At 42.4% G+C, this 27,427-nt stretch overlaps 1 protein-coding gene across 1 annotated transcript; it reads right to left on the bottom strand.

The window, feature by feature from the left end:
* Window positions 1–1,590: 1,590 nt before the first annotated feature.
* Window positions 1,591–22,085, bottom strand: slc45a2 (solute carrier family 45 member 2). The gene is made up of 7 exons (XM_062413006.1): window positions 21,343–22,085; window positions 18,606–18,782; window positions 12,775–13,142; window positions 10,975–11,118; window positions 7,371–7,494; window positions 4,000–4,205; window positions 1,591–1,863 (listed from the first exon to the last, which is right to left on the bottom strand). The coding sequence occupies exons 1-7, from the start codon at window positions 21,812–21,814 to the stop codon at window positions 1,642–1,644; spliced, it is 1,713 nt and encodes a 570-aa protein (XP_062268990.1). The 5' UTR covers window positions 21,815–22,085; the 3' UTR covers window positions 1,591–1,641.
* Window positions 22,086–27,427: the final 5,342 nt, after the last annotated feature.

The following is a 27,427-nucleotide window of genomic DNA, read 5'->3' as shown; positions in this document are numbered from 1 at the left end:
CCCTTTTAAATGTCAAGTTGAGAATAACTTCAGAAGGTTGGTCGATCGACTTAATACTCAATTTTCACATTTCAACCCAGCACAACATTTATCTAATTTCTCTTAGTGCCTGCAGGAATTCAAACCAGTTACTATCCAGTCAAACACACACAGAACCTTGAACTATTGTGGTTTAATGGGATAGGATTTCATAATGTGTATTCGACTTTTTGCAGTCAAGCAGCAACTGTGATTTTTAATAAGAAATGTACAAACACCTTATTCCAAATATCACCCTATACAGGTGGCAAATCACCACAACAATAACACAATATTGTCCTTCTGGAGCTCAGCAGCACTGACCTTTAACGTAACCACCAGATAACAGAAGGTTCAGGACTTAATCAAATGCCATGGTTCAATTCTGTCTCCAACTTTAAGAATCTGATGAAATTAGAAACAGAATCCCATGCATATCTGACGAAGATAGAAGTCTCACCAACCCTTTTTAATATTCCCCACCGTCAGATCGACACAGCTGTAGTTTTATTTATTTTCTTAATTAAGCTAAAGGCGTAGGGGCTAATTTCATGCACCTTCCACAGTCTTATCTGATATCAAATGAACAAAACGCACCTCACACACACAAACACACACACAAACACACACATACAAACACAAAGCATTTAATCTGTTATTGGAGGAAAAATGACTCTAATCATACTTAGAAATGGGAGACAAGCTAATATCTCGATTGATCCCCAGGGTGCTTTGAAATACATTTTCAAACAATTGTAGATATTATGTGGATTTACATTCGAAATTACATTTGATTTGGCCCGATTCACAGCGATTAACAACTGAAGCCTAGGCAATGTGGATGGAGCTATTTGTGGTGTCGTCAAAGACAGCAACTGACCTCTGTAGACGTCATAAAAGAGGGAAAAGAGGCTTTGAAAAGTGAGGGAGCCATTGATTTCGCTCCCTCGGCCTGGAAGCAGAAGCGGAGTTATAATGAGGAGGTAGCAGAGATCATGAGCATTTGAAAAACTCTCAGCAGAGAAAAACAGCCATTAAGTTCCGAGCTCTGCACATGCTGTCCATCATTCTGCTCAGTGAGGCTCAAACAGCAAATTGAAGTTACAGCATGTAGGTTTTGAATCTATAATAAATGAATTGGGTATGGACATTTTCTAGAGTTTTCCCATTTACATATAAAGAAAACGCAGCAGGAAGTATGGCAGAGAAATGCATATATTTTTTCCCTCAATCACATGTTTTTGTTTACAGCACGTTGACTGCAGCGTTTGCCCTTATCGCCGAATGTTCCCAAGTTTCATCCCCTCATCCTCCTCAGCCTCCTTCATGTTCACTCCTGTTGTGTGTTAGAAACATCATCGCTGTGGATTTTACAGATATATGCCCACTGTATTCTCACAGAAGCACACTTGGACCTTTTGGGGGGCTTTTCCCATCAGCCCCAAAGTAAAAGTTATCGAGCCCCTCTGGAAAATTTCAGGAGCATATCAGGAGCTAAGTGCTTGACTGTTAAAATTAAATTAAAGGAATCGATAAAAACATCAAAGGCATTTCATAGATATATTTAAGAATCTTTATTTATTAAAACAAATACCATTTAAAACACATTTTACATGAGCAGAGTCATTCCACGTATCTGATGAAGAGGGCGATGAAGATGCAGCCTAACAGAGACACGGACGAGGCCGAGAGGACCACCACTATAACGCTTCCTGCCAGGTTGACCAGGGCGCCGAGCCCCGCGCCCACGATGATCTGAGCCAGCTGGACCATGCAGGTGAGCGCGGCGCAGTCCACACCGGTGCCCCGTTGAGTTTCTTTGAGTCCCTGCATCGCCAATTGTTCCTGGAAGAGGGGATGATTGGAAAAGAGGTGGAGGGGGAAGAAGAGCGATATTTGACGTTATTAATCACTCCAGAACCAGAGATGTCCATGGCAGAAAGCAATCAGTACTGTGGGGAAATGGATTCGCTGGCACCTCGGGCGATTAAATGTTGAATGTCATCACCAGCCAACTTGATTTAGCTTAACAAGGAATTAATTGAGCACATGAGGACCCATCAAAGCTGCTATTGACATTTTTCAACAGCAGCCTAATTGAACTTATTGTTTTCTTAGTATGATCTTTATTGGATTATTCATTTTGCAGTGGTTTTATGAGCAGCTGTCAGTTGCCAATTATTCCATACTGTTCTGAATGGGAGTAACTTTGTATAAAATGGCAAATGAATGAGTTCCAGTTGTCATCCAGCAAAATTAAGTTATAATTTTTTCAGAGGCCTTTAGGAAAAATTGAAAAACCCATTTTCTTCCAGGTCTGCACTCTCCTGATATAAAAACACACTTTGATAAATGCCAGAGACTTGGCACGGGGAGTTTTAAACATGAGCTCCACAAATTATGTTGGGAACCACGTCTCCTGCAAACCTCTGCTGCCAAAATTGTTGCAGTCAATAGTAGCCTCTAGTATGGTGCTCCCAGTGTGTCAAGTACACTGGGGATAAACTGGTCAATAGCTTCTGTGACCAAAACCGAAATCTGGATGTTTATATTGACAGGTATATTGAGCTCAGCGTGTGAATGGGCAAAAACTATTTTTTTAAGTTTACTGCTATATAGTAAAATATGTATATGTTGCATAGTAATGTTTCAGAGATCTTTAGGTTGAATCCATGTTTAATATAAATTTAAGCATTACATGATCAAATAAAAGTTTGCATGTGAAATCTTTGTCAGCTGTGTCTTACTCACTTACTCTCTTTTAAATATAAAAATGTTGACTTGTCTATTTGGTCCTGTCCTCATTCTCCGCAACTACATATTTGAGTTGTGCAACAACGTTTACATAGTAACACCGATCATTATATCATGTCATTTTATGGTTGTTATAAAACCTGTTTTCCTGGACAACATCATTATCACTGGTTGAATTATCTTAGTGTAATAAAGTAAATTGGTTTATAGGGGCTATTAACTATTTTTTAGATATGAAGGTAATTTGAGCCATCTCAATGAATTACTCTTCAGTCAGGGAACATAATCATGAGTAAGGACTTTTGTTGGACTGGAGGTAGTTCTCTAGGGTAATCTCCGCTTTGTGTTGAGACTCAAAGCCAGGAAGGGACTTGTGACAGACAGCCTCCAGTTGCATTGTGGGAAACCTATGGGAAACCTGAACCCTAAAAGTAGAAGGAGTATTTACAAATGAAAAGCATTGGAATGGATATACATATCCTGCACGCCTGCTGTATATATCCAGATCGGGCAATGGCAACTTTCGCTTGGTTTATCCAATTAAGATGTAGGCTGTGTCTCTAATGATATTTGCTTGATCCTCCCATATGATTTTTTTCAATCCTAGTTTGAAGCCTACTCTACATAGGCTGTAAATGCTTTGTAAATTATGAAAATGATTATTTGTTTTTTAAAATAGTTGTAAATTAATCCACAACTCATTGCACTTCTAGTAGACATTCTTTATATGGCTCCCTTTGCTTGTATTATCTGTAGTGTTATGTGAATCAACACCTTTGACTACAGGCTGCCTCCTAGTAAACACCCTTTAGAAATAAACTGACTGACAGTCATGGGTGAAAGGTTCCCGGCTGAGCTTTTGGCCCCTTGCTGCACCTTGCAACGTTCTTTGATGTGTTTTACGAGTGGGTCCTTGGTTTGTGGTTAGTTTGATGCATGTTGATTTGAACGTGAATGTACAGTCCTGAGGAGTTTTGGTGGGTAACAGTGAATACAAAAATATAACATTGTTTGTTTTTAAGAAATCGCCGCAGGCCACTGTCACACTGAAGAAGGCTTAATCGAAATACTTATGCATTTTTTCCTCTGTCGTAAAATGTGTCATTGAAAACCAGGGCTCATCCTAACTAATCTGAGAGTTGCTCACATCCCAGCTCTCTTTATGTCTTTGGTTGTCTTTTGATCATTTGCATTTAAACCTTGAAAAGAAATAAAGCATCTCTTTACCTGTTCTTCACGCTGATACTCTGCTATGAGGTTGAATGGGATGGTGTAGAGCGTACTGGACATGACACCGAACACGGTGCACAGGATGAGCGTGGCAATGATGTTGGGGAAGAGGCCAATCAGGCTGGTGCCCATACCGAACACAAAGTAGCCCATGAAGTATAATCCTTTCAGGCCGATGTATGGGAGAAGCCAACGCTGCACATCTGAAAACACACAAACACAGAGGAGGTCACTTATACGGTGTTAAGAATGGTTGGCGTCACCTGGGCCCAGTTTAAACAGAAACTAAACAACCATTAAACAAATGCAGAACTTAACACATGAGGGTTCATGACTCAGCAGTTTACAAATTGTCAGTCTGCCTTCCGCTTTGAGGTCTTGACTTTACAGTTTGCACAGCAACTCAATACATTCCACAAAGTGCTATCCATCCATCCATCCATCCATCCATCCATCCATCCTGCATCCATCCATTGACCCAACCCGCTTATCCTTTGAGAATCCTTGAGGGCTGGAGCCAATTCCAGTTGACATTGACTAAGAAGTAGTCTCGGCTTGTTTAGTACATCATGTGAAAATCACTGTCACCTTGAACCAGCTCAGAAATAAAGCAGTTTGGCCTGATAGTCTACATGAGAAAAAAAAACAGAACAGTCATATATTCTCATTGAACAGCCAAATCTGATATGACTGACAAAGGTCTTCATCAGGTATATTCCTGTAAGACACCACCACAAGACAGCAATTTACACTTTCACAAGAAGAACAACCGATCACATGTGATCTCACGTGTGTTTCCAAAAATGTAAGTCAACTGGAGGTCTCTAAACTGATGATTTGAATTGTCAACTTTCAGGGGGCAGCTGTTGTCCCTTATCGCCCATGTGGTTTAGCTTCTGCGTTAAGCCATGTTTGGTTTATGGTAATTTAGTTTAACAGACACATGTGATGTGGCCATAACTATTTCAGTGTATGTACTTGGGGTTCAGTGTATGTACTTGGGGTTCATTATGAAGCTGCAGAGGGTCAGAGTACAGCTAAGTACGGGGCCCCTCATACTCGGCCCCGGACACACTGCGAAAAAGAATGTGGTCCTGTGTGTCCCTCCCAGTCCACCTCTGAATGTGATGTTAAGCCTCTTTTCCACTGGCCTAAAAACCCACTAACACAGTGACATCTGTCTTTTTTCTGCAATGGCGTATGGATGGATACATTCATCCTCTGCTCCCAGGTCAGATGTCTCTGTGGTGAAAACAGGTTTCCATCTGCTCTAGTTCTGATCGACGGTGATAGAAACAAGACACCCTGGAGAGTTCACTAACTTCTTCTTTACTTAGAAAGTCTAGACGCTGCACCTTTTCCGGCAGAGCGTTATGACACATACTGAACTCCCGTGCATTGTCGCGTAAATAGCCGCGAAGTTTTGTGTTCTTATTTTTATGTGTGTCTCCGGCACAACGTTGCACCGTGCAAGATGCAACTCTGGCAAGAGCTTTTCAGTTTCTGGCAAGTATATGACATCGAACATAATTCATCAGTAAAAAAAAAAACATAGGGCAAACTCCTGTTGTGGAAATGGGAAAAGAGTCAATCGCATTTTTTAGTGAGTTTAGTGCATAAATCCACTTATTATGGTTTTAAAGAAGTATGAGTGATAAAGTCTCAAATATGTCCTCCATGCATCTTGGGTGTGTTCATAACTTAGAGCTGTGACCAGATCCCTCAGGACTGATGTAACACGCCTCTTGTATGACTGTGATATTTAATGAAGCCAAATACGAAATTCAGGGAATTAGACTTCGTCTTTTTTTAGCACTGCACCTCTCTGAGATGTTGCCATAGTGTTGACGTCCCTGCAGCATGAAAGCTGACTGGACGTGTAATTGACTGTCTAGAGTAGCAACAAAAACTTCAACAACCAGACTATGAATAGAGCCAGACCCCCCCCCCCCCCTCAGGTGCAGCATCAATGGCTTCATTATTTGTCCAAACTGTTATTTTCCTTACTTTTCACAATATAGCAGACATTCTGTTTGGACTTTAAATCAATACATGTCAGCCCTCCTCTGGGAAAAAAGTCTTTCATTCAGGCAGCGACTGCTAATGGCAGGCTGACGCATGTCCTGCAAGAAGAGAGGTAAGTGATTGTTGCCCGTAGCGACATCGTTTCCCCACACTAGCTCATCGTCCTTCCCAGGAGCAAATGATGTCGCTGCAGGATGGGCTGATTTTAATTAAGAGTGGCTTTAATGATCAATGTGGAAACAACCACCCACACCATTCTCCCGCCACTCAGCCACACAACGGCAAGAACAATCAAGTGAGTCTCTTCGAATGATTTGGTTTTCTGTGTGAGTTGGTCGTGAACACAATGTGATTGCGATGATACCGTGCCCCTTTTTTTTTTTTGTCTCCTTCGAACATTCACATGGCTGGTGGAGAAAGAAAGAGAACCCGAGGATTCAATAACAGCTTGGCTCTAATTTTGATCAGTGACTTCAAACAGACCCTTCTCCGTAGCCGATCAGACCCGGACGGTGTTCAGAGGGAACATTGAGCCATTCGTCTTCCTGACGGAACAGCTGGAGGTCGTGCAGGATCTGAATCCACATGAATGATTTTCTTTGTGTTTTGTGATTTGCATCTACTGCGCATCAGCTGCTGGACAACCTCCCTGACATTTTGCTGGAAAAGCATATTCTGACATGAGCCTTTTTCCAGGGGTGTCTTTCATATATGCAGAACGCAGCAGGGGGTTCTCTAAACATTTTTGTTTTGCCTCCATCTCTAGACATTTTACCAGGTGGGCTGGCAGAAAAAGCAGCCCTAAATCGGGATGCTCTTTTCACCCTACACTTCCCTTTTGAGGAGATATCTTCATGTTGATAGCTGTTCGACACCCCCCTCCTCCCCCCTTCTATTTTTTTATACCTTCCGTAGTGTTTTCTCTTCCCAACCATTTAATCCTAAATTTCATGCCACAAAACGTGTGTTCCCATCAGGGCTGCAGAGCGTCGCTTCCTCTTCAATGTCCAACCATGTGACCATACTAACGGTCCTGCGTGGCCTGGAACAAACTGATTAGAGATGCTCACCAGCTCATCTGAACCCTTTTTAAGTCTTTGGTTGTTTTCCTGGCTTTTACCCCACATTTGCATATTCTTTTACAACCTTCAGTATGCATGCTGGAATCACATATCAATCAATCAATCAACAACAACACATTTATCCACGTCATGAGTTAAATTGGTGATATTGCTTTTTTTACATTTGAGAGCATTAGATAAAGAGCGTCTCATGTTTTGAGGCAAATTTCCACATAAATAGAGGTAATTCCACATCCGTTCACTTGTTGCACGTGTACTTACAGGAGTAGAGAGCTGACGACACAGCGTTTATACACAGTCCCCAGCAGCCCACCTCTACTCCTCTCTCATATGTGGCGTAGGCTGTCGAGTTGTGCTCTGCGTAAGGGTTTCCCCTGTATACAATCTGCAAAAAAAGAGGAAAGAAGACAGTGGTCATTTCCGGAGGAGAAACAGTAAGAAGGCTGCTATATACATTCAGGGTCATTACTTTCAATTACTGGTGCTGGTACAGAGGAAGAAGGCAAGCGTCTGCAGCACATTGGATTAACAAGGGGATATTTCAGAGGAGAGGAGAAATACATTTTAATCTAGAGTTGCATTAGTTCTTGAAAACAGAGCTGGGTCGCAGCAGAGTTAAATTACCGTGTAATGTAAAATGCATGGTGCTGTTTATGCGGTGCAGTAACAAATAAGAACACACAAGAGCATATAAAATATATATATGTGTATATATATGATACATTACTGCAGTGTAACAGAGAAAAAGAAAGATTGAAGTGTGAAGAAGGTTGCTCCACTCTACAGGGATTTGAATGAGACATTTTTTTTTTTTTTATCTGACCCCTGTGACCTGTTGACCTTTGTCAAGTGCACAAACCCGAAAGTTTTATATGTTTGAGGAGTTTGTATGTTCTCCATGTGTTTGCGTGGGTCTACTCTGGCTTCCTCCCACAACACGCTAAGCTGCATATTGTGGGAGGAAGCCAGAGCATTGGAGACTCCCAGTCGCCGTAGCTGTGAATATTTGTTGTCCAACGTGTTTAATGTACAATGTCCAAGTTGTAGCCTTTTAGTGTTGAATCCTGTCACTGAACCTACATCAAATACCGAAAATGCAGTTTTTGCTGGTACCTTATTCTTACAGGGACATAAACTAAAAGTTATATTACAGAGTACTACAGCTGCTTTAAAGCCAGATAATCATAAAAGCTGACGTCTAACCACTGAGCTTCTCATCTAAATATTGGCCGTCTTTTTTTTAACCAACTGGAGGCGCATTCCCTGTAACTCAACATGGGAGCCACCTGCTACATATTTCTTATCCACGATAACAAGGTCTGCAATTTCAGATTTTGAGCCGGTGCATTAGGTGTTAGTGAAGCGTGGCGTTGGCTGTTGCGTCGCAGCGTGAAGTGCATCCTTTGATCAGCATTCACACTGTGACACCCTGCAGCATTTCTCCTTATTTTTACGTCAACACAGGATTACACATACATAAAGGCAGCCCCCCACCACCACCACCACCCTGCTCCACCTATCTCCCGCCACAGAAACAGGGATTAATGGAGCATGTCACTCACAATTCATCTCATTTCATTGTGTCACTTTGCCTTATTTGAGTCGTGTTAAGGGACGACAAATAATGATTATCTCATAAAGGTCGACTGTTAATAATTAGCTCATTGTATTTAATACCTGAATTCTAGTGGAAAATTACTTGATAACACGAGGCAAATAAAGTAATTTAACCTGCACATTTGAGTTGATGGAAACACTCCAGATTCAGCTCTTCTCCCCGGGCTGCTTCTGTGCTTATGAGAAACATCTGCTCTCAGGTTTCTCCTCTGATTGACAAATTCTCTGGTTGTCGACAAATTAAATTGTCCACCCCTCGTCTCCTACGCATGTCAGCAGTTGCGTGACTGTAAGATGCAGAATTTAACTGCACAACAGCTGTTAGCAAACACAACAAGGTCGGCAACGCACGCATCTGATTATTCAAGTCGCGTTCTAAGCTGGTAGCCGTGGCTAATGTCGCCTTCTTCCTCCAGAAGGGGGTCATGTGATAGGATGAAAACACCATGTCAGGAAGCGGTTATGAGCATCCAGGTCTTCTTTCCCAAACATCCCCTGACTAAAACTCTAAACGGGAACAGCAGCATTTCCGACTACTCGTGGTTAAGTATCTGTAGCAGAGTTAAAGGGTTTTCGAACGAAAAAGTAGTAATAGGGATGTAGCCTGAGCACACTATGCGTCACTGTCTGGTGATGGGGGGGTTGCCGCCTCTTCATCTATCGGCTGTGCTGTCTGAGCGGGGCACACAGAATCATCAAGGCCTGGAGCAAACCAGCACTCAGCCTGTTCGCCAGACAGAAACGGAGTCACCCAACTGCAGCATCTCATTACGAAACAACAGGTTGATGAAGCGCCTCTATACCTGCAGGCCTTCAGGCTCCTGATTAACCACTTCCAACACCTCAGTGAGCAGCTTATCTCAACCACTGATGTATTGGTTACTACACCTGCATGCTATGAAGGACTCAGATGAGACCATGTGCAATCCCACTGTATATAGAATCCTTTTTGTGCCTCATTATATATCTCTTACTTTTTTGAGATAACGCCTATTTCTATTATTAATGATCTATTTCTTTGGTGAGGTTATGGATAGCTGTTCAAAACACCCCCAGGTTATTGTGGTACAGTTGTTCTTGAATTATTATGCTAACTGAATATGCTAATTAAAATGTAAAATTCAGATGCCTTGTGAAATTTGAAAGATCTTAACTAATGATCACGTTCATGATTAATCAATGAGTTGTTTTATCTATCAGGCGTTAGGAAGTTTAAACTTTCTGTCAAGTGCTCAGCCTGTGTGTGTGTGTGTGTGTGTGTGTGTGTGTCAGGCTGTGTGTGGTCACCTATCCCCCAAAACTCCTCCGGTCTCTATACTTCCAATCATGCCATCCAAATATAGACCAATCCAACCTTCACCTCATCGCCAACGTTGTTCAAACTCGTGGTTAAACGCTTCTGTGTTTTTTTGTCTCCTAACATGAATTTAGCGTGTTCAGGATTCCTTCAGCCGGCGTACTGCACCACCAACGCAAGGCAACATCCACAGGAACACGTTTTTGTTTCAAATGTATCTCTGTGTCCTGGCACGTGCATGCTAATGAGGCAGATGTCTGAAAAAGATCCAATCTGAAAGCGATTGTGGGTCCCTGCGTCATCGTTTCCAACTTTAGAGTTTTCAGACCAAAATGGGGCCAGCAGCGATTCCAAAGAACCATCGCTCTGTCTCACCCTTCCCTGAAACACTCCGAGATGACCCTGAACTCTAGAGCACAGACTCCTGGAATCACTTTAGTCAGGTGCCTTTTGGTAGTTGAGTAAGTTCACATATTGACTTGGTTTACACCTTTTCAGCTGTTGTTAAATCATTGTGTTTTTCCTTCCCTTCTCTCCACTACCTCTCATTGAGTCGATCCTCTTTGTAAAAGCTGAACATGAGTCTTGAAAATGTTTCTTTCCGCCCTCTAATGTGCTCGGGTAAAAAAAAATCCTATAACAGTTTCTCAAAGGTGCCATAGGTGACACTTTGAAGTGTCTACTTTGGTCTGGTCTAAAAATATTCCCTAACAATGTGGAGGAGTCACACTCTGGAGGCTGACACAAGCACAATGCATTTTTAATTAACTGATTATAAAAACTAAAATCATGAGCCGTAAATGACAGCGACACTAATGACGGCAATTCACTCAAGTCTCTTGGAGTGAGTGGGAAATGAGCAGTGATTAGGAGCCTCACACAGAACACAAACAGGCCGGCGGGCCATTTGTCATTGACCCTATGCTGCAGACGCACACACAAAATCCGTACCTGTCCCATGAAATCGGTGAAGAAGAGCATGTTGCAGAGGAAGGCCGTCCATCCCAGTAGGTGACTGACACACAGGCAGCGATAGTGGCTTGGCATGTTCATGATGGCTTTCATCATCGACCGGAATGTCATCCTCTTCTGCGCCTGCAGGTAGACACGCAAGCATCACACACATCACTGCCAAGAGCAACAACACTAACAGGATTATTTAACAATTATTTATTATATGTATATTTATGTATAAATCAGCCCTATCTCCTAGCCCCTATTACTCTAATGGTATTTACACGGCAAGCTGCGCTTAATCACACATCTGACGACAGCTAAATCAAAACACTGTCTGCCCCCTCAAGATGTTCAGCAAAGGAATGAACAACGATCTCCGATGAATCACACTGAGGATGTCGCCCAAGGGTCGGAAACAGTATAATAAAGGATTAAGAGGCAAACTTAAAATGCCGGAAAAAAATATCGACAAAAAATCCCTCTGAAACACTCGATCATGAATCACAAATCACCCAGAAAGTCTTTTTGATTTGTGAAGCACTAAATTAATAGAAAGACGAGGACTATCATTGATAAACGATGGACTGTCAGAGATGATTCATCTTAACTCGTAAGATCCAAACTCCTCTGGTACACTCTTCTCTTTATAGTGTTTATTGAAGCTCAGCTAGAAGGGATTGATGATCGAGTTTATAGAATAAAAAAGATGTAATATATCAGTACACGCTGACTAATTCCATGCATAATGCAGGAAATTGTCTCACTGGGTTACACCCCCCATTACGACATGAAAGATTCAGCAGGTTATTTGAGGAGTTTTGTCCTAAGGGAAAAGCCTCATTAACCACTTGAACTTGGAAAACTCCCTAATATTCACATTTCCACCTGTGAGCGGCTTCAAACTTGAGAATATTTTTGGTGGTGGAGATAGTGAGACGGGTCTTATGGCCTTGGCCCTATTTTCAGAAGTTCATGATCCCCAGAGGATGGATCCTAATGGTTTTGATGAGTCATTGGTTTGACATCTGGCATTTTTTGTGTTACTGCCTGGTGTTTATGGCAATCCAATCAGATTCCGCCATGATCTCAATTAGCCAATCACGCTGTTGCTGCCAAACTTGAAATCTGTTCTCTCTCTCTCTCACTGTCGGCTGTAATGGTCTAAAGGGGTCTGTCTGTATTTACCTTCACAGGACAGTTGAGTCTGTATTTACTTTCACAAACAGATTAATACATTGCAGGCACAGCCGTCAGGGACAGTTAACTTGCCCAAGGACACTACGGCATGCAGAAGTAAATTCCACTCCACCTCCCCAGCCCCAACCGCCAGCTGTCCTTTCAGTGATTCACTGCGACCCTCCTAGGTCCCTTCAACTCCCGCCAGTGTCTGGACCCCATTAGGATTACATTCACATTGCAGCCAGACCCCCATTCAACCTGGACATCTCGAGGGGGTCTCAACGACCAACAAACTCTCATTCACCTTTGCTTATTCTCCATGGCAATAAAGTTTCAATTTTTCAATTGAAGTCTCGCCTGTTTGAAGTATTGGAATGATTGCAATGGAAATTTACACAGACATTTGTGTTCCCCTCGGCGTGACTCCCTATCATCACTGTGTCAGGACTTCACACAACTACACTGCACGTCCGTTCTCTGTCCTTTCCCTGCACATGCAATGCATTTCTATGACCAGGGTGAGCAGTAGTTCAGAAAATTGAATGACGAGTTTGACCTAAAGAAGAATTGAAATATTTGTATCCAGAGAAAATGTTCACCCTGCACATCACATACCTCTTTGTTCGGCTGCTTGGCACTGGAGGTGACAGAGTTGGCTTCGCCCAGAGCAGAGAACGACCTCGGCCTAAGGTCCGGGACCGACGCCGGGACGACGGTGGGGACGAGCTCTTTAGACATTGATCCGTAACCATTGCTGTGGGATCCCAGCGCGCGCAGGGCACTGGAAGATGACGAGTCGCTGGCCGATGGGTCCTTGCCCAGAGCCTGCTCTGGAATACTGAAGAGGTGCACAGTGAGGAAGATGCCCCAGGTCAGCGCTGCGAAGAAGTAGATGACTTGATACTCAGAGCCCAGCAGCTGCCCCAGCACGGAATGACCCCAGTCCATGGCCCCCACCAGGTAACCACAGGCCCCGCCCAGGCCTGAAACGCACACAGGCAGAGGTTAAGGCCCCATGCAGATAGAAAAATTGCAATTATTACAAAGAGAAAATACGCCCTCAGATGCTGCTATATCCTATATATCCTATACTCTTCCAGTATATTTAATAGAGGCAACTATAAGGAGAGTGTGGTCCTTCACGTCAATAGAATGAGACACAGCCTCAAGGCTACATGGTGTCTGATGGCATGTTTAGTAGAATCACAATTCTGTTGTGGTGGTACCTGACCTGTCTTGTTGTTGCGGAAGCATTTCTATTATGAAAAGTTCTCCTCAGTGTGTGTGTGTGTGTTTGTGTTTGTCTGGCAAGTACTATCGTATAATCCTACACCTTCGGTCGATAAACTAGATCAACAGTTTTTTTGTTCCACTTTGGGGGAACAGGAATATGTATAGTGAAGCTTATTTTTGGATATTCTGCCATCAATTCACAGGCTTGTTCTTCACATTTTCTTCTTCAAAGTTTATTTTGCAGTATTTGTAGTTGTTTTTGTGTAGTTGAGTCTTCGTCCTTCACAGCCGTAAAAAACACAAAAAAAATGGAAATAATAATGATTGAAGTGCATTTATAGTTCTGTCACAAAAGCACTTAATTTGTTTTCAAGGCAGGATGAGGTCAATATTGAACCGTGGATTTGTCGAGGGTAGTTCTCTTAACCTTGTAATTACTGTTGCAACATTCTCCATTGTGATGCTCTCATAAACGCTCCCATCTTTTCTCCAGGTACACCAGGTTCATAAAGAAATACCGATCTGCTCAACTGAAGACTTTTAATTGTCCGTTTATCCTTTGTTCACACAAATCATTGTAGATTCAGAAAACAAAGCGAGTGTTTTTCCTTTTTTTTATATTATTTACAGTAGATGAAAAAATATAAATGACACGTAGTAGAGCAAATTCATCCTCAAAGACCAAACATTTCACCAAATGTATCTCACTATTATCATAGAAAAATTAAAGGAAGGCACGAATTATTCTGATGATCTGCACCAAACTTTTCAAACTCATAGATCAAAATAATAAATGAATGGGCAAATAAACACAAAACCGAAATCAAGGAAAGTAAATATTTGGAAAACGTTGAGGACACTGAGGAAAGAGGTTAGAGTTTATGGTTATGGGAAAGTGTGTCAAAATGTTGAGGATATTGAAGAGATATTGATGGAATTAAGATTTTTCTTTTTTTAAGAAAAATTGAGGAACAAGGTTAAAGAAAGAAAATGTTGACAAAAAACGTGGCTGAAAACTTGAGCTTCGCGGGTCAATGTATTTGATTGATAGCAGCGATTCATCAAGCTGCTGTCCCCTGAGCAGCAGGCCTCTACAGTCAGTAACTGTTGTGTACTTTTCTACATTACAGTCCCGTTTCACTTGCCTCTGCATGACCTCCGTTTGTGTGCGGCGTCACACACCCCACTGATTCAGGATCCGTCTCAGCTGTCTTTCTGTGTCTCTGATGTCCTCTTGAGCACAAAACTTTCAGCCCCCACAATAGCTCCGACGTTTTTGTGTTGCAGCACAATAGAGCAAAACAGAGACATCGCTGTGACTCACTGTGAGCGAGGAGGAGATTTTAAATTCTGATCCAGGTGCAACTGAATTTAAATAGGCCATCAAAACTTCAGCAGATTCACACAACAGCAGCAAAAACTGTTTCCTGTAAAACCTAATGAAGCTCACAGTTTTCACCTTAAGTTGCTTTTAAGGGGAGAATAACAAACCTTTTCAAAGTTCTGGCTTTACAGTCCAGAACTTTGTTCACACCAGCACACCGGTGAGGCTATGATCAGGCTGAATGTGCTTATGGATAATATGATTGATATTGTCTCATTGTGAATGTAGCAAGATATAATAATGGCCTTGTTTACCATGTCCAGAGATGTTCAATTCAACTGAACTGACAATATGCTGTCACCATGATGGCTAAAACCCCACAATCTCTGTTCAGACAAGCTTTTTAGTCATTTCAGTAATGACATCTGTCAATTGAAACGCAAGTTACCATTCACATGCCATTCAGATTGTCTGCTCTGCATTTGGTTGCTCAGTTCCCGAGGCTCGAAACGTAATGGGGAGAGGTGTGAGAGCAGGGAGTTCTTGATGAGACGGAGCTGGAAGAAAGATGTAGCAACACTTTGCATTCAGCATTGGTGGTTGTGTTGTGAAAGATAAGACCCTATCTGGAAGCCAACGTGGCAACTGCCAGCTGTTTCTGCTCGTCCATACTAAATGCAGCCGCAGAGTTTTCCAACAATAACCCGGGCACCAGCAGAATTTCCAAAAGTTCTGAAGCGGTGAGGACGCCGTGCCAGGTGAATTTGAAAGTCAACCTTATTCACTTGTGTAGCATATGAGCTTATTGCTTTGCAAGGCAATGCAAGACTGGCCAGCAATGCATACACAAATTTGAACTTGCTTTTGGCAACATGGAATACAGGTATAAAAAAAAAGGTGGTGGGTTAGTCTGAGTCTGAACCTGCTGTGGATACATAGAGGAGATCATTATTTTATTTTCTAGGGTCCTTCTTTCCGAATTTCCCGCCTCCGACATTTCAGATACAAATAACAACATTGGTTGAGAAGGTACAAGATCATTACAAACATCTGGAGGGAGCAGGCTACACAGCAGCGGGTGAGTGTTAGTACGCCGACTGACGTTCTCGTTGTTGAGACGACTTTGAGCAGTTTGTTTACTTTCTGAGAGTCTTCACAGTTTGTCAGGAGCTTTGAGCGGCATCTCACTAATAACAGTCAACTCTGAAAAAGAGTACTTTGCTTCCGCCACTATATGCAATCTACCGCATCTACTGTTTGTTTTCCACTTTATTCGAGAGTGTGTTGTTTCGGTTAGAGAGCAGGATGATTACACGGTCAGATTTTGTAATGTTTTTGTGTTAACGTGTGCTTTGTGCTGCTCTCAAACTGAGAGACCACGCTCTTGAATAAATAAAATAAAATAGAGGGTAATAAAACAACACAGAAGCAGGCTGATATTAACATTATAAACAGCCCTTGTTCTGAACTCAAAAGTTTTAACATGAGGCTGAACGCACTAGTGAACTTAACAAAGTCAGAATTTCCGGCAAATATCACAGCAGTTCACTAAGGTGATTTATTTACTTACTGATGCATTCAAACAGTGGAGCGATAACTTCACTTTGACAATACGATCGAGTTTTAGAGGTTGAAGTCATTATGCTTTGCAGTGATTTGTTCATAAACCAAAGTTTTGGACAGATTCAAAATGTGGCCAGATTAAACTATTGATACTGTCACGAATGTGTCCACCTCAGGGTGGCAATAGATGAAAAGGTAACAGGATCACATACGTCTTTAAGATTGTGGTTCTGATTTATGAAAATCCATCAGAGAGATAGACCCTATTTTGGTTTAAATCAAAATGGGGATTGGGGGAAATTGATGATGCCATCCATAGAATGATTCATGGATCTTCATGAAAAGAAATCGTGTGTGTAAATTGCGTTCAGATCCAAATAAAAAACCCGGATGTAAGGAATGTGAAAATGGTTCCACGTGTGCTCCATCTTTTGTGTCCCTAACGTGTGTCTGTAGAAAGTAACCAATGACCTGTGCGCTGTTGTCAGAGCCTGTGAAAGTATTGCTAATAGTGTTTCACAACCGGAATTTACTCCCAGGGTTCAGCGCGCTTGATTAGCCTTATGGAAAAAAACAAAACAGTACATGAATCACTGAGTAACATACCACAGCTTCTTGCTCCCACCTCCTCAGACCTCACATGCCAGCAGTGCAGGGAGTCATGTGCCTGGCCTCTGTCTCTCCCTCAGCCCAGACCCATGACTGCAGCACATGACTAGCTCAGGGCTGGATTACAGCCTGCTCACACCACCCAGTGCCTGCTGATAGCTGAGCCAGTGCACACACCAAAAACACCAACACCAAGCAATGTACGGAATTACGTTTTCTTAATTCTCTACGGTTTCCCCTCATTCGAAACATGCAGCATCCGTTGAGGTTAGGTGCATCACAGATAGAGTTTGAAAGGAGAATATCAAAATATGACTTTTCCCACATGACAGCTGTGTTAATCACAGAATTATGCAGCCCTCAGTTTTCTAATTCTAATTTAACAGTATTAACTCAGCTCGTTTTTGCTAATCATATACCTAGTGAAATATTTTGCTGTTATTCAACTAAGTGGGGTGGAGTGGGTCCTCAAGTGGCCAACTGAAAAACTCTTTAAGAACAAAAAGAAAAGATGCATTTGCTGTGTCTCATCACAGATTAAGAGTCTATTTATCAACCTCACTACATGAAGGGAGGCGGGCTGATGGGTTGAACAGGGGACAACATGTAGGCATTTATCTGTATCACAGTCGCTGGCAACTCCTCTCTCTCTAAACCCACACGATGAAGGGAGTCCCCTCAGAAAGAGTGAGATTCCCTGAGAGATTTATTATAAAACGAAGCGTTTATTTATTCTAAGCCGTAAAACCAAGAGAGGGTATATAATTCACAAATAAGTGTATTGGCAAGATTTCAGTGACAACCTGGATAAACAATTATCACATTCTAATGTGGAGCAGCCGGGTGCAGCAAGCATGCCAGCAAGTGACAAGTGAAAATGTCTAAAAACGCATTTCACAATGATAAAGAAAGCGACAAAACCAGAGGTGAAAACCCTGATGGAGGTTAAAGTGATTTCAGAAAAGGAGGGAAGCTGAACCTGGGAAATAATTATCTGTGGTGTCATCGTGCGGAGTGAGTCCTCTCACACATACTTGTCATCCTTTTAACGTACATTGATATTTAACAGCAGATTTAAGTTAATTCCCATTATTCAGGAAAAGGATTAATGCTTTGTATATTTATTTGATAGTTTTTAAACTACGATAATCATTCATTCTGTATAACATAATGCAACGTTTATTCTGTATTCAACTTGTGTCCTCCTTTTAGCTTATGGTAGCATTTTGACTACAATGTGCTGTTAAAAATAGCTCGTCATCAGTGCTCTCATCTAACTTGTGTAAGGAAAGTTACAAAAGCCCGAACTGAAGTGACCTTTGTCCTCTCCTTGCCTCTTGTAAGTAGACTAAGTAGACAGACATGCAGCCAACACACAGACAACAACACAGTTTCTTGAAATCTTCACAGTGTGTGCTACCTCCGCCCACATGCCTGTATTCAGTCACACCAGATCCAGCTGAACTCTGAGAACGGCTGCCATATGCTGGTCTTGAGTTTAACGACACGCTCTCACCTAAAAGTTGCCCAAAGGGCAATATTACCACTGAAACACTCACCCAGCAAATAATGAATGCTGATTTATTCAAGGTTAATCCATCAAGATGCACAGCGTAAACAACCACGGAGGAAATGCTGGTCGCAGAAATAATCATAAATAATCACAGATAAACGCAATGTGTGGCGGAGCAGCAGCAGCAGCTATTAAATTACAGACCTGTTAGGAGCGCGTGGTAGTGCAGCCCTCGCTCCTTGTCCTGATGCGAGCACACGTCAAACAGATAGGCCTTGATGGGCCCGTCGATGAAGTCGGCAGCGAAGTCAAACAGCACGACGCCGAACATCACCACCACGATGGCCCATACCCTCCTCTCCGACCTGTCAATCACCAGAGCTGCAAAACAGAACGAAGCCGAGGATTTAAATCATAATAATAAGCTCAGCATCAATATATTCATTTTACAGAGGTGTCAAATGTTTCCAGGTGCACTGGAATGAATAATCGACATCACCGGAAACAGGAATCCCAGTGGAAACGCGCAGAGACAGACAATGTGAACAGCTCTCACCCCAAAGAAACCAATTATTTGTGACGGGTGACAAAAGTAGAAGCCTGACTGAGGGATGGCCAGTCGAGTTCTCTGTTCTCTTCAACACAACTGGAGATCGCTACAGAATTATAATCACCTGCAAAGCACATGTAAATTAAAACAAGAATTTGTAATTTTCCACATTTATACTTCTAGATTAAAGTATAGAAGAGTGTGATTAGTTTGCATGGGTTTTCTTGAGTCTAAATATCCTGTGGGTGTGAATGTGACTGTGAATGGTTGTTTGTCTTTATGCCTCCATCCTGTGATTCACTGGTGACTTGTCCTGGTGTAACCTCTCGCCCAATGTCAGCTGGAATTGAAGCCAACCACCAAGTGGATGGATGGATGGTTGTTTGGTTAGTTATTTAATTGGTTGGTTGGTGGGTGGGTGGTCAGTCGGGAGCTCAGTCAGGCATTGGTTGGTTTGATGGATGGATGGATGGAAAGATGGTTGGTTGGTTGGTTGATTGGTTGATTGAGAGCTCAGGCAGGCGTTGGTTGGTTTGATGGATGGATGGTTGGTTGGTGGGCTTGGTTCGGCGCTCAGGCAGTCGTTGGTTGGTTGGTTGGTTTGATTGATGGATGGATGGTTGGTTGGTTGGTTGGTTGGGTTGGTTGAGAGCTCAGGCAGTCGTTGGTTGGTTGGTTGATTGATGGATGGATGGTTGGTTGGTTGGTTGGTTGGGTTGGTTGAGAGCTCAGGCAGTCGTTGGTTGGTTGGTTTGATGGATGGATGGATGGATGGTTGTTGGGTTTGGTTCGGCGCTCAGGCAGTAGTTGGTTGATGGTTTGATTGATTGATGGATGAAGTAGGTTTCAAGTCATGAAACTCAGTCACAATGAGTTACATCAGCACCTCCTGACACGCTGTCTCTTGGAATCTGACCCATTTCTAGGAAATATACAATTTAAAGACCTCAGAGCAATTCATGTGCAACAAGAAGCCGTTCTTCTTTTTCTCTCAGATTAAATGGAGGGGCAGCTACAACAATGCAAACATTATGCCACACATGATTCCTGCAGCATTTACGACAGCCCCCCAGAAACCCAGAGAATGTAATCAGCTTATCAGGCGTTCGTCAGGAGAAGGGAAATACTTCATCGTCCTCATGATGATGATAGAACATTTCAGAAAGTAAAAGGGACCTTGATCCGCCAGACTAATTAATAATTTATTGTAGCCCTAAAATCACAACTAGTATACTTTGCACATTTCATTCCTAATTTTCATGTGTAGCAGGCTGTTAAAAACTACATTTCGGATGATTTAAAATCCTGTCCAGTAATTTTCTCTCATCCTCTTATCGTTTAATTAAAAGACACGATCAGGATATAGCTAATGATGTGTTTTCAAGCCCCATGATCCCAAGTTAACACCACCAACTGTGAAAATCAAAAGTTGGCGAGACATGTGAATGTGCACTTAACTCCTCTGTGATCCGGCGGAGCTGCTCAGCGGGAACCAAATCGGCACCACAGCAGCTCAGCAGTAAATCCACTCACTTATCTTCTTCTTCTTTTCTTCTTCTTTTCCAGAACTTCATGACTCACAACTTTTTTTCTTCTTGTGATGTCGCCCGGGCCCCCCGGCAGATTTCCATGTAACGGTTTGGGTGTTTTAAACGTTATCAGCCACCACTTCAAAGTGAAGGCACAATGAGATTTCCCCGGTCATACTTCACCATCTATCTGCGCTGCATCGGGCTCACAACAACATGTTGAACTTCGGTCACATGTTACCGGTACTAGCCTGCCAGAACATCGCAGCCTAACATTTAACAAGTTTAATCTTTCTTTAATTTCCCTGATGGTGTGTCTGGTTTTTCCCACTGAGAGAGAACAGACGCTGGTACAGTTCGGAGCCTGAGCCTTAAAAAGTCAGGGCGATAAGACGAAGCCCGAGGGCACAAACATAAAAGCTATAATCATTGTATCAGTGAGGGGGGAAAAAATCCATTAAAAATCACAGGCCTTAACGATGGTACACAATGGCAGAAACCAGCTGATGTTATGCGAGGGTATGCTGACAGAAACATCAAGATAAAAAACGCTGCACATTTACGAGACAGGTCACAATTCCTATTTTTTGCATATTTCCAAACAAGAGCAGAATTGAGATCAAAGTGCTGTCAAATTTCCACAGCGTCTTCTGCAATGTGACTGTTTCTCCGAGATGAAAAGAAATGATTAATAATTCTCTTCTTATTTCCCTTCGATCAAAGCAACAGCCGGCTCCAAAACAAGAACCCATTTTCTCATATGACAGGACAAAAAATGTACGGCAACTCCCACCCTTTCCCCCACTGTCTGGCTCTTGAAATGACAAAAAACACTCCCAACCAATCCCAACCGATCCCTCACCTGAGACGACAGCATCTCCATTGAGGAACAGGGTGAGTCCCATGAGCATGAGGATGCCCAGGACCACGATGTAAGGCCTTCGCCGGCCCCATGACGAGCGGCAGTAGTCACTTGCCGAGCCTATGATGGGCTGTAGCAGGAAGCCCAGGATGGGGCTGAGCAGCCACACCAGGCTGTACAGGCTTTGGGGAAGGCCCACGCTCAGAAGCACCGGTGTGACAAAGGCCGCCTCCACGGCGTAGCAAAATTCCCTCCCAAACATGACCATGCCGTGAAGGATGAGGCGGCCCCGAGAGCGCCTCAGGGGCTCCACGGCCCCAAAAACGGCGCTCTCGCCACTGTCCATGTAGTCCTGTTTGAAGCCAGTGTGGTCTGTCGAGTACTGGTCCAAGGAAGAGGTGATGTGTTTGCCAGGCTCCGGGACCTGGCAGGCCTGGGGCCGCACAGACTGGTCCTCTGAGAGAAGCGTCATGGATGAGAGCGGGGAAAGAGGGATGCAAGGAGAGAGGGAGGAGGAGAGAAAGAATAAAAAAAAGGAGAAAAGAGGAGATTTGGATAAAAGAACGGGACAGTGTTGTGGTGCCCCTCTGAATCAGCCAGGTGATGAAAAAAACAGGCCAAACGCCCAGAATCCTCGTACTGGTGCTGAGCTGATGCTAATCCTCCTCTCTACTGCATAGCTGAGCAAGGAGTCCACACGGCTTTACTTTACACTCAGCTCTGAGCGGAGCAAAGTTGAACTTAATGAAGAGGAGAAGGAGAGGGGAGGAGAGAGGGAAGTGGGTGTTTTTTGGAGATTCTTGGAGGTCTCTTGTCTTGGAAGCACTATAGTTAAGGCCAGGGGCGGCTCGGGGCTGTGTGTCTGTCACATGTGTTGTGAAAGGGTTATTTATTCTGCAAACAGTGGTGATTAGACAGTGGTAGTCAATTGTTTTAATGAGTATAGATGCTGCTCTTTAAGACAGAAGGCCATTACCAGTGTGTTTTATTACTTTAATTTGAACTTTAAAGGGCATTTTTTTAACAGTTATGATTTGAGGGGATGGGGGAATGTGGGGCCTAACATGTGTGGCATAAACTTACATGTACACTTTAATGTTTAAAATGAAAAGAAATTGTCTAATAATGTAAATTTCTGCAACGCCTGTTTTCATAATCTTTCTGAAATGCTCCATTTTCACTCATCAAGAAAAAGACCAGCCTCCTCTGATTGGTCAAATGACACACTCTTTCGTGATTGGTCAGCAGCTCAGAGCACGTGTGGCAAACGTCATGCCACTGACCTTGAGGCTTCCCAAACAGTCGTACACACTGACACCACTTTAGCCACGAGAACAATGGTGCCGGCTCTGCAGTGACATGAAACTTGTGATGTAGATCATAAAGAGGTGAAAAAAAGCTTGGAATCCAAATGAGGTATTTCTGACATTTACGGAGTTCCTTTGGGAGAAGTCAACTCTCTTTACTTCAGACTTTGGGAATTTTTTCACACAAAAAGCTGCATACTACATACATACAACTATACTGTGAAGAATAAAAAGAAATGTACATATATTAACTACCCATGTGTAGGGTATGCATTGCCCCTATGAAGCCAAATTATATGGAATTGAAAAAAAGATTAAGTATAAATACACTTTTTATTTTCCGAAGTTTGAGATCAAGACTTATTATTATTTATATTATTATTTTAACATTTTTGAATGTGCCTGATTTGGCTCCATATGTCTCCAGTGCGTCTCATTTTAAAGGTTCAGCGATTAAAATCGAGTGACATCTAGTGGTGAAACTTTGCGTTGCAGCTGAATACCCCTCACCTCATCTGCTCCTTCCAAACATGAGAGAGAACCTGTGGTAGCCTTCAGCTGTGATACACACTCTAAAGGTGTTGAGTTTGTCCTGTTTGGACGACTGTGAAAAGAATGACAGCCTCAAACGAGGACCCGTTCCTGAAATAAAGTATTTATATATAAAGGGCCTGTTCCGGTGTAAGGAGCACAACAATTCGTACAATTTAGATGAAAACATCACTAGGATTATTCTTAATTCGATTTCTGCCAATAGATCCCTTTCACCTAAATCCTCCACACAGAACCTTTAATGTGCACAAAGAATCTCATTTTTGAGTGAGTGGTAGTGGTAGTGGTATGTGCGCGCATGTGTGGTCGCATGAGATTGCTCCTTCTCATGTGGTCTCGTAGATCCTAAGAAGTGGGCCAATCCATGTCAACAGAGTCAAGAGATGAGGAGTTTTTGTTGAATGTGCCATGGGATCATCATGTGCTCGCTTGAGCTGTAGAGAAGTATGATGATGCAGAGGAAATGCCTCTGTGGACACAAACCTACCGAACAATGATCACTGAAGAAATTCTAAACTAATACAAAAATAAAATGGCAGTTGAATGTTTATAGGGACATTTTTTATTACATAATTACAGTTTTAGTAAGCATGTGAATTAAATACGGAATGGAATTTAAAGAGAATTAATTCACATTGTAATTAACTGATCCTCATCAAAGTTGACGTTCATGAGTCGCATGTGCCCCTGCGATGCAAGGAGCTGTTTGCCCCTGAAGCCACCCGATGTGCAAATTCTTCCCCAAACAATGACTTCACAAGGGCTCTTCTGTGGTGTGTTCCAACAGCACTTTAAGCTAATCAAGTGATAATGCATGTGATCCCTGTGGAGGGATGCTGCTCAGAAACAGAAAGGTGGGAGCAGTCAGCAGGAAGGAGGAGCAGGAGGCCCAAGGAGAAAAGATCTGTTTTGTTCCTTTAATGCTAAGGTTGGGTGAGGAGGAAAATAGGAGAATGGCTACTCATGTGAGAGATACCTCAGTGCTGACGCCCTGACCCTCACGTGGTCTCCGCTCCAGTTTCTGATCCCCCTTCTATCACCATGGCTGAGCCCGTGAGAAGTGGCACAGTGACTGCAGTGAGGGATCCTGAAACGTTTCAGTCTTTCTTTAAGAAACAAATATTGGTTACCTGTGCACTATGTTAAGTAAGTATATAGTTAGTAAGTATTGAATCTTGAATATCTTTTATAATTAAAATGGAAACTTTTTGCAATTTTTTATAGACCAAATAATGAATGGTCAAACCAGAAAAATAATTTTGAATTTTGATAGAAAATAAACATGTAGTTAACATAGTGAAAAAAAAGATCACACTATTGCTCCTTATTTAAACTTATTCTCACTGCAGTATATGTGCTAAAAGTTGAGTCTGACAATTAGTCTGTTGCTAGAGTGCTTTAGATGCTAATAAGAAGTTCCTAGCCACCAAGATTAATTCCTTGCCCAATGTCAGCTGGGATTGGCTCCGGCTCCCCCTGTGACCCTGAACAGATTGATGGATGGATGGTTGATGGTTGGCTGGGTGGCTGGCTATATAGACACACAACATACATGGTGAAAACTTCTAAGCTTAAAGGGATAGCTCAAAAATGAAAGTTCATACACGATAAGATATCTGCAGTTACTTGGTTAGTGGTGAGTAGTAATGAGTGAAATTCCAATTTCTGGGTGAACAATCCCTATAAGTTCTTCGAGTAATTGCCATGTCTGCTCCATATTCTCCATGAAAAACTCACTGCTTACTGGAGATTAAAACACAATTCAACTCACATACACATTTAAGGATTTGAAGCCGCCACTAATCTCCCGCTATGCCCTGGGCTTGGCCTGGCAAGGTGAGAGTCAGGTGTCCTGAATCACACAGCGGACATTCCTCACATACTTGTGTGCCTTAAGGTCTCACACACCACAACAGAGTGTGTAGTACCACCATGAACAAAGCCGACGGCTGATGGCGAAAACAGCCTGGTGCTAAAGCGGTGGGAGCGATTATGCCGGCGTCTTCGGCGACACATGACGCTCGGCTGCACGCTCTGAGGGAGATGAAGGTTTCTTCAAAGGCCATTGCGGACCACAGCAGTGCCCATAGGTTGCTTAGTGACGGTCGGTGATCCGTGTCCATGCTGGGAAGAAAATTGTGGATCAATTTGTGACCACGTCCAAAACACTCAACACAGAGAACAGCAAATTGGAGAGATATGACAACCCATTCCAACATAGCATGGACAAACATCAGCTTCCAAGTACGTTCGACCTGAAAAGTAAAGTTTGATGTTTTCAAACTAGCACCAAGAGACGTTTAGCTTAGCTCCGCATGGCCTTGCCCATAGTACACAAAGCGGCATCCATTGGCTCCAGCTAAAGAACATTTCCAGCATATCTTCAGCAGCTCAAACTGAGACCAGGCCATTATTTTGTGTCCTTTGATTTTTAATTCAAGTAACCTAGTGTTACGTGACATAAATAATTCCCATAAAACCTCAAATCGTTGCTTTCACATTTCACTTTTGGACGGAGCCAGACACGAGTTTTGAATCTTATCTTTAGTTATCTACGTTCTCATCTATAGCTCCCGGCTAAAGATTGAAAGGTTAGATCACCAATATTACATAAAAGACATTTTGTCTCTGCTCAGCTGGTATCTCTCGATAAAAAGATAATTGTAATGTTATATAGAGATGCTTTGTGGTATTTGCCATTGACAAATGGCCCGTCTCCTGCAGTGTATGGATCTTAAAGCAGAGGGAGTGATGAATAATGATCAGCCAATTGTAGAATGACAAGTACAAAAAAAAAAAAAATGCATTTCACTGCTTCTCAGAGCTTAAAGTTTTGTGTGTAAATTGTTTCCAGTCAATCATCCAAAACCCCTTTTTAATACCTTATATATGTGATAAACAAATATCTTAGAAGCTGGAAACTGCAAATATTTGACAAATAACTTAAAATGAACTGATCATTGAACAGGGTAATTTTCTTTATATGTGATCCTTCCACTCCAAGCCTTGAGAATATCAACATTGGAAATGTTTTATATTATTCAACATATTTACTGAGCCTCAATTATGCACACAGTAGCTTGGGTGAGAGACGATGATTGGTTTGCAAAAGTAACTCCACGGGAAACGTGATTGCTGGAAAATGTATTATTTATCTGTTGGTCAATCTATTAATTTGTCTTTAATCAAGACAGAACACAGCAGGATGAAATCCAGCGGAGTCTAACGCTGCAGAGGGGAAGAGGAGGAGAGACAGTTTTATAATCCTAAATTTCACTTTCTGAACATTTTGATATTCCTCTCACCCAAGAAACCTTGGCCAGATCATCTCCAACTACGTCTTGTTAGAAACCATCAGGGACAAGGCATAAAATGTTTTATTCTCCTGTGTGTGTGTGTATGTGTGTGTGTGTGTGTGTACGATCCAGCTTTTTCAAGTTTTGCACAAATCCAAGTGCTCCTTTTTCATTCATATCTGTTATATTGAAGCGAGCCAATGAAAAAACATACAATTTCTGCTCATTTCAGGGGTCAGCTTGAGTTTACTGATTATTCAGAGCTTAAAAAAAATTGGCTCATGACAATATGCACAGTGGAATTAACCGATAATCTGCATTGTATCCTATTATTACCTAAAACCCACGGGCTTACCGCCCAGCCACAAAGTCAGTTAAAAGTCATTCCGACCCTTGGCGTCTGTCATGTTGTTCCAGTGTGCAGCTGCTGCCTGCTTCTGTGCAGCCATAATGGAATGTTTTTTTCTGTGCTCACTTCGCTGAATCTCAAATATGCTACTGGTTTGAATTTAAATGTAGCTCCTGTGGGGAAGGCTAAGTTTGTGTTTTTTTCATAAATCTTCTCCACTTCCTTTCACTCTCCAGAAATGAAGGGAAAAACACGAACACTGAGGTTGTGCAGCAGTGTACACTCCACGATCATCCTCAGCAGCCAGCCACCAGGTGGCGATCAAGACATTTTGGTTTTACTTACTTACATTAAGTCTATGTAGTTTCAATAATCACAGCGCTGGATGTTGAGTGTGTCGCCCTTTACTTTGACTTTGAACATACACTCATCACATTTCATTTCTTTAATTGTCAGAAGAATTCCTGACCCACTGGTCCTCAGTCATTTAATCATTCAAATCTTAGGCAGCACCGACTGGGCTGCATTGAATTACTAATGGAGACCCCCCATAGTGATGTCACTCACTGGTTTATGCAAAG

Source organism: Platichthys flesus, chromosome 19, assembly GCF_949316205.1.
Source record: "Platichthys flesus chromosome 19, fPlaFle2.1, whole genome shotgun sequence".
Lineage (NCBI taxonomy): Eukaryota > Metazoa > Chordata > Actinopteri > Pleuronectiformes > Pleuronectidae > Platichthys > Platichthys flesus.
The sequence above is the reverse complement of the archived record's forward strand: the minus strand, read 5'-3'. Positions and strand labels throughout refer to the sequence as shown.